The sequence below is a fragment of the Ipomoea nil genome, unplaced genomic scaffold (genome assembly GCF_001879475.1).
Source record: "Ipomoea nil cultivar Tokyo-kokei standard unplaced genomic scaffold, Asagao_1.1 scaffold0642, whole genome shotgun sequence".
Taxonomy (NCBI): domain Eukaryota; kingdom Viridiplantae; phylum Streptophyta; class Magnoliopsida; order Solanales; family Convolvulaceae; genus Ipomoea; species Ipomoea nil.
Window position 1 is genome coordinate 1,861,051 of NW_017617070.1, and position 7,544 is coordinate 1,868,594.

Sequence of the window (7,544 nt, forward strand, 5' to 3'; positions counted from 1 at the left end):
CCTGCTGGTACTCAGCCATCCGCGCACTCGCGGCTTCCCTTCTTTCTTCTAGAAAATTTTTCTCAATCTGTAGGCTCTCCTCATTTGTTGCATCCGAGTAGGTGCGAACCCGGTGGGTGGGTTCGACCACTTCGACAGGAACCTTGGCCTCAAAGCCGTATGCGAGCGAGAATGGACTCTCTCCCGTCGCCCGCCGCGGGGTAGTGCGATAGGCCCATAGGACTCGATCAAGCTCGTCCGCCCAGTTTCCTCGGACGTCTTCGAGTTTCTTCCGGATCCCATCGACCAAGGTTCGGTTCACATTCTCAACCTGCCCATTTGCTTGGGGGTAGGCCACCGACACCTTGGTATGCTTAATGCCGTGTCGGCGGCAGAATTCGGCGAATGCCTGGCAATCAAACTGTCGCCCGTTATCGCTGACGATGTGCTCGGGCAAACCGAAGCGACAGATCACCTTTTTCCACAGAAAACGTCGACATTGGTACTCGGTGATGGTAGCCAAGGGTTCCGCCTCGACCCACTTGGTGAAGTAATCGATGGTCACGACGCAAAACTTCAATCCTCCCGGGGCGACGGGTAATGGTCCCAACAGGTCTATTCCCCACTTGGCGAAGGGAATGGCAGTGGTGACTGGTGTATAGAAGGTGGCTGGCCGAGTGTCTTTCCTGGCGAATGCCTGACAAACGCCACATTTGGACATCCGTTCAACACAATCTTGCATCATGGTCGGCCAGTAATACCCTTGAACGACCAATTTTCGGGCGAGCGTGTGAGCACCCTGGTGCGCAGCGCAAATGCCTCTGTGAGCTTCATCCATTACCTTCTCGGCCTCAGGCTTAAGTAGGCATTTCAACAGGGGTCCTCCGAACGATTGTTTATATAGGTCTCCGCCAACGATCCGGAAGGAGGGGGCTTTCCGCCGAATCCTCGCTGCGACTGCCGGGTCAGTTGGCAACTCGCCCGTTTCCTTGAATCGCCGGATGTCATCTATCCAGAACATCTCCGGGTTTTCCTCTCGATCCCACCCTTCGGTGTTTACTTGCTGGACACCTAGCGGCGCCTCTTCAACACTCGGCCGACTTAACTCCTCCTTCTGGCAAATCTTTATTAAGCGGTCAGGCACCCCTTCCAGGGCGATTTTAGACAAGATGTCGGCCTCTACATTGTCCGCCCGGGATATGTATTCTATCTCATAAGCTCCGAACCCCTTCAACATCTTAATGGCACATTCTTTGTACAACGACATCCTCGCGTTCTTAGCTTCGCACGTACCCGAGATCTGCCCGACTACTAGCCGAGAGTCGGTTTTGACTCGTAGCCGTTCGACTCCCAGATCCTTGGCGAGTCGAAGGCCGTTCAACACTGCTTCGTACTCGGCCTCGTTATTCGATGCAGAGAACAGGTACCTTAAGGCGTAATACAGCCGAAATCCCTCTGGAGTGATGAGCACAACGCCGCCTCCGCAGTGCTGTCGACTTGATGCTCCATCCGCATGCATCTCCCACCATTCGCCCGGATTGCTCTCCGAGGCGTGTTCCTTATCCTCCTCACTCGCGGTACACTCGACCAGAAAGTCGGCCAAAGCTTGGCCTTTGATGGAGGGCCTGGGTTGGTACTCGATCCCGTATTGAGTCAACTCGACGGCCCACTTTACCAGCCGGCCGGAGGACAAGGGGTTCCGTAGCACACTCCCGAGTGGCTGATCCGTCAGGACCCGGACGGTATGGGCTTGGAAGTAAGGCGCCAACTTGCGCACAGTGACCACCAAGGCATACACGATCTTTTCCAGGGCGGTGTACCGTGTCTCGGCAGCTTTCAGTGAGCGGCTTACATAGTAAACCGGGTGCTGGACTCGGTCCTCCTCTCGAACCAACACCGAACTTACCGCTTTGGCCGAGGCGGCGAGGTACAACAGTAAGGGCTCGCCCTCCTGGGGGGTAGACAGTACTGGGGGAGTCGACAGATATCGTTTTAGTTCCTCGAACGACTGTTGGCATTCGACAGTCCAAGCGAATCCCTCTTTCTTCTTCATGGCTTCGAAGAAAGGCACAGTCTTATCCGCCGATTTGCTCAGAAAACGGCTGAGAGCGGCCAGTCGTCTCATTTTCATGGCTTCGGGCATTTCTCCTATTCAGCTGGTTTCTCAAGTCGGCCTCTCGTCCGTTGTCTTGACGGCTCGACTGCTCCTCGCTTCCAGCCATGTCTGGAGTTTGCCTGATTCAACTATTGTTCCTCGGACTCGCCTTACTCAAGAGGACACGTGACTCTTTGTTCGATCCCCACAGACGGCGCCAGTGATGGTTTTTGGGTTTTCGGGCCCCAAGGAGGTCCAACACAACCTTAAGCTGGAGGATACACCTTTCACAAAAAGTCTAGATTTTTAGTGAAGTATGATGCTTAATAGTGCTCTCTATTCCCTCTCCGGGTTCTCCAATCTGCCTCTTACAAGAGTGGAGGAGCCCTCTTTATAGTGGCTCCTCCTCTACTGACTTAAAGGCCTATGATGGCCGACTTAAAGATTACATTCAATGTGTCGAGCCGTTGGGCGACGTTACGGACTCTGCCAACGGCTCTCTCTGGCTAGTAACTGGCGAACCGAGTCCGACCTTTAATGCCTCATCGGCTCCTTGCCTTAACTGCTCTGAAGGCTCCCTCAACGGCTCTCTGGACCGAGTCTTCTCCTGGGCCGGACCTGGGCCGACTTCTCGTCCCCGTTTGGCATTGGGCCGTCCTTCCGGGCTCTGAACTGGGCCTCCTTCTTCAGATCTGGGCCGAGTCCTGGACCCGGCCCATGCATTCTTTCTGGGCCTCTTTTCTTGGGCCGGGGTTCTCACCCCATCAATAATAATAATAATAATAATAATAATAATAATAATAATAATAATAATAATAATAATAATAATAATAATAATAATAATAATAATAATAATAATAATAATAATAATAATAATAATAATAATAATAATAATAATAATAATAATAATAATAATAATAATAATAATGTTTTCAAAAAATAATAATAATAATAATAATAATAATTATTATTATTATTATTATTATTATTATTATAAAAATAAAAATAAAAAGTATAATTAAGCCAATGAGCCAATCATATTAACTATTTGGGGGATTTATTGACAAAAAGAGTATTCAAATCACACAACAAATTGAATTGGAAAACTATCTCACAATGTCCTTGTTTGGCAATCAGCAGTTAGCTCTTCAATATTAGGATATATTTAATATTTTATGCCCTAATTTTTATTTGTTCTCCCTTATTTCCCGTATTTGGTTTCAACCATACCCACACAATTATTTTATTGACAATTATAATCAATCTTGACTATATTATCTTGCATTTATAAACTTAGAATTACCTATTTAAATACGCAAATTCAACATTCAATTATCTATGCATGAACAATTCCAATATAATCTTGCATTGATATATTTTATAGTACTTATTTAAAAAAAAAAAAAAAAAATATATATATATATATATATATATATATATATATATATATATATATATATATATATATATATATATATATATATATATAAGAGTGGGCAGGGGTCCGGGGCAACCCCTTTTGAAGTCATTTCTATATTTCTATTGGCTATTGAAAGGTATTTTTATTAGCTAATAACAAAAATTATTTCGATACAGATTTTCTGAGATTTTAATATTTTGCTTTGTTAAGAAAGTTTTCATTCAATATTGCTGTTTTTCTTTTCAAACTCAATTAAGAAAATTATTGATCCATTTCACCATTTGTATAGAAATTTTGCATTGTATATTTCCATTACATTTCAAAACAATTAATACCAAATGCTCTGTCGGATCGGGGGTGGGGGGCCCTTAGGGTTGGGGTTTAGCCTTTTGGAAGAATTAATACATTTGAAGAACGTATTTAACACAAGTTGTATCATTCTAGGAGTCTCAAAGTATTGAGTTGTTAGGAACTAACATTAATGCCCCGTTTGGTTCACGGAATAGGCCGGGAATGGCATAGCATTCCCAGTAATAGGCCTATTCCTTTGTTTGGTAACCATTTCTATTACTAGGAATATTATTACTGGTAATAGCCTATTACCTCAAATAAGGTAATAGCTATTACTAGGGCCCCCCCTGGTATTAGCCTATTACTGAACGCTAAGGAATAGATTTTAGAATCTATTTTCATTTTTACCCCTTTCTTTAACCTAATTTTTTTATCCTATATATAAATTTATCCTATTTCATTACCGTCGTCGCCACCACTACCATCACCGTCGCCGCCGCCACCACCACCACCACCACCATCGCCACCGCCGCCACCACCATCGCCACAACCGCCGCCGCCCCCACCACCACCGCCGCCCCACCACTACCACCACCACCACCACCACTACCACCCCAGCACCACCACCGCCACCACCACCGCCACCGCCACCAGAACCACCACCCAGCAACACCACCGCCACCACCACCACTACCGCCGCCACAACCGTCGCCGCCCCCACCACCACCACTGCCACAACCGTCACCGTCACCACCACCACCGTCGCCCCCACCACTGCCACCGCCACCACCACCACCACCACCGCCACCACCACCATCACCACCACCCCCACCACCATAGCCACCACCGCCGCCGCCGCCGCCACCATCGCCACCACTACCACCATCACCACCACTATCACCGCCACCACCACCACCGCCATCGCCACCATCACATATTTTTATAAGGGTATTTATGTCTTTTAAAACATATTTCATTTCTATTCCTTAAATCAACCAAACACTGTAATATAATTCCTAAAGTCTATTCCTTCCACGAACCAAACAATAGAATACAATTCCTATTCTATTCTTTGCTTATTCCATTCCTTATGGAATAGCATTCCTATTATCTCAAAATTCATTCCGTGAACCAAACATGCTATAAGTGACTACGACCTAAGATAAGCGAGGATCAAACTGCAAGTAAAATTAAAGAGTTAATACCTTCAATGGTCCTCCAAGTATTAACAATTTATCAGCTGTGGTCATCCGAGTTTTAAATGACATCCAATGGTCTTCCATGTTTAAAAAAAAAAAAAAAAAAAAAAAAAAAAAAAAAAAAAAACACATGTGGTCCTAATTCTTAAAAAAATCCGAGGTTAAAACGACCACGAGACGTCCTAAGAGCATAGCGCAATCTTTGCATATTTTTACGATGTCTACCTTCCTATTGCCCGTTCGTGTTTGTGAGACTATTGAGAAGCTTTTTAATCGCTATTGGTGGGGAGGAGGTGGCGCAGGAACTAGGGGGATACACTGGATGAGCTGGAATCAGTTATGTGAACCAAAGTCTAAGGGCGGTTTGGGATTCCGAAAACTACATGTGTTCAACGTGGCTCTCCTTGCAAAACAAGGGTGGCGGCTTTTGATCCATCCAGAATCGTTGGTCAATAAAATGTTGAAGGACAAGTATTACCCTAGCTGTGACTTCATGGAGGCATCGGCAGGGAGTAATCCTAGCTACATTTGGCGTAGCAATTTTAGCGGGGCAACAAGTGCTAAAACTGGGAATGACCCGTAGAATTAGAGACGGCAGAGATACTCGAATCTGGGGTTAGGGTTGGCTTGCTGACTCTTCCAACCCAAATCTAACCACTCCATACAACGATCATTTGAAGGACGCCATGGTACACGGACTTCTTGACGAACAGGGCCATTGGGATGTGAAGGTTGTGAGAGACATCTTCCACGAAGCAAATGTACAGAAAATCCTCGCGACGCCAGTGAATACACAGTTCAAGGACACATGGAGATGGCCAGGTGATATGCGGGGGAGGTACATGGTGAAACACAGATACCGCTTACTTACAGATATCGACATTTATTCGACTGATGATAACAATTTTAGATCATGGAACAAACTGTGGTCATTGCCAATTCCTCCCAAAGTCAGAAACTTCTTATGGCCGTTGCGCCCGTGGTGTTTTGCCGGTAAGAGAGAAATTAAAGGCGAAGAGGGTGTTGATAGGTGGTGGCTGCCCGTTTTGCAGCTCACCGTCGGAGACACCTGAACACATCTTCTGCGACTGTGTTTATGCTAGAGGCTTATGGGGAGAGGTGGAATTGTTGCAAGGTCATAGCATACAGAGGTTCATGGAGGCTAGACTGGGCGTGTCAAATGTCGAGCAGGCTGTGACATTGGCGCAATCTTCTGGACAATCTGGACGGGGAGAAACAACATTGTTTGGCGGCAGATCACACCTTCTGTGGAGGGCATGAGAGCTCAAACTGAGAGGCTGCGGGCCTTGTGAAGGAAACCTTCGTGGTTGGTGGTCGAACGAGAGGAGAGAACAGCTGTTTGGATCGCTGGGAACCTCCACCACACAACACCTTCAAATGTAATGTGGATGCAGCCATTTTTTCTACTACTGCAGGCTTTGGTGCTATCGTTCGTGACCATGAAGGCCGTTTTGTGGCAGCAACTTGTGGCCAATTTGCGTGCAATCAAGACCCGTTCATGGCTGAGGTCCTTGCGGCCAAGGAAGCATTAACATGGCTGAAAGGTCTACACCAAAGTCATATCATCCTAGAATCTTACTGTTTAAATTTCTGTAATGCATTTAATTCTCGTGAAGTAGATTATTCGTATGTAAGTATGATTGTTAAGCAATGTTTGTTAATTGCTTGTGACATAGGGAACGTAAAGGATCACCATGTCATCAGCAAATCGTGTGGCTCATAAGTTGGCTCAGGCAACCGGTTCTTTGTCTGTCTCAGGATCGTGGGCTGTTATCCCACCTGCTTGTATTGCTGGTTTATTAAGTCATTAATGAAGTTGTTTTTGTTTTCAAAAAAAAAAAAAAACCATGCAAAATTTTATATATATATATATATATAATTTCCATTCCTTCATTTGAAAAGTTGACTTGTGGCTTCATACATACAAATTCTTTAATTTCTACAAATTCAAATGTGGCTTCCACAAAGTTGATTTTTCATGTTAAGCAAAGTGAACTTAGCTTGCTTGCTTTAACCGAAAGGTTAATTTCGACTTTTTAAAAAAAAAAAACTTTTCGGTCAAAAACAAAGCAATGGGTTGGAAAGTGAAGGGCAAAGTTAGTAAAATGTCAAGGGAATATTTTAATACCTAAGAATTCCAAGGGAATCACATTCCCTTCAAAATTGGAAAAAATGTGATGGGGAGGCTAAATTTTATTCCATGAGAATGTTACATAACTCCAACCAAACATAGGAATCTTATATAACCAACCAAATATAACCTTGGTTATCTTAGATAACCCGAAGGAGTTACACTCTTAGTAGAGACTACTATTTCGAAAGATCACAACTTTTGAAAACAAGTCTGATCGGATGACCTTGGTCATATAGGTCAGGTCGGCAGACATTCACACGCTAACTTGATAGGGAGCTCGATAGACCTTTACTCTGTAGAGGCATGAGCTCAACAAACTTTTACTTGCTAACTCGACAACTCTTGATCTCATTAGCTCGATCGATCTCTAGCATGCCATCACGGTAAAGGTTAACAGTAGATCAC

At 44.8% G+C, this 7,544-nt stretch overlaps 1 protein-coding gene across 1 annotated transcript; it reads left to right on the forward strand.

The window, feature by feature from the left end:
* The first annotated feature begins 5,201 nt into the window (after positions 1-5,201).
* Positions 5,202-5,567, forward strand: LOC109174416 (uncharacterized mitochondrial protein AtMg00310-like). The gene has a single exon (XM_019323653.1). It carries the CDS (start codon positions 5,202-5,204, stop codon positions 5,565-5,567), a length of 366 nt encoding a protein of 121 aa, XP_019179198.1.
* The last annotated feature ends 1,977 nt before the right edge of the window (positions 5,568-7,544 follow it).

Coding starts and splice junctions, on each gene's coding strand:
- LOC109174416 (XM_019323653.1), top strand. CDS start 5,202: ATGTCTACCTTCCTATTGCCCGTTCGTGTTTGTGAGACTATTGAGAAG.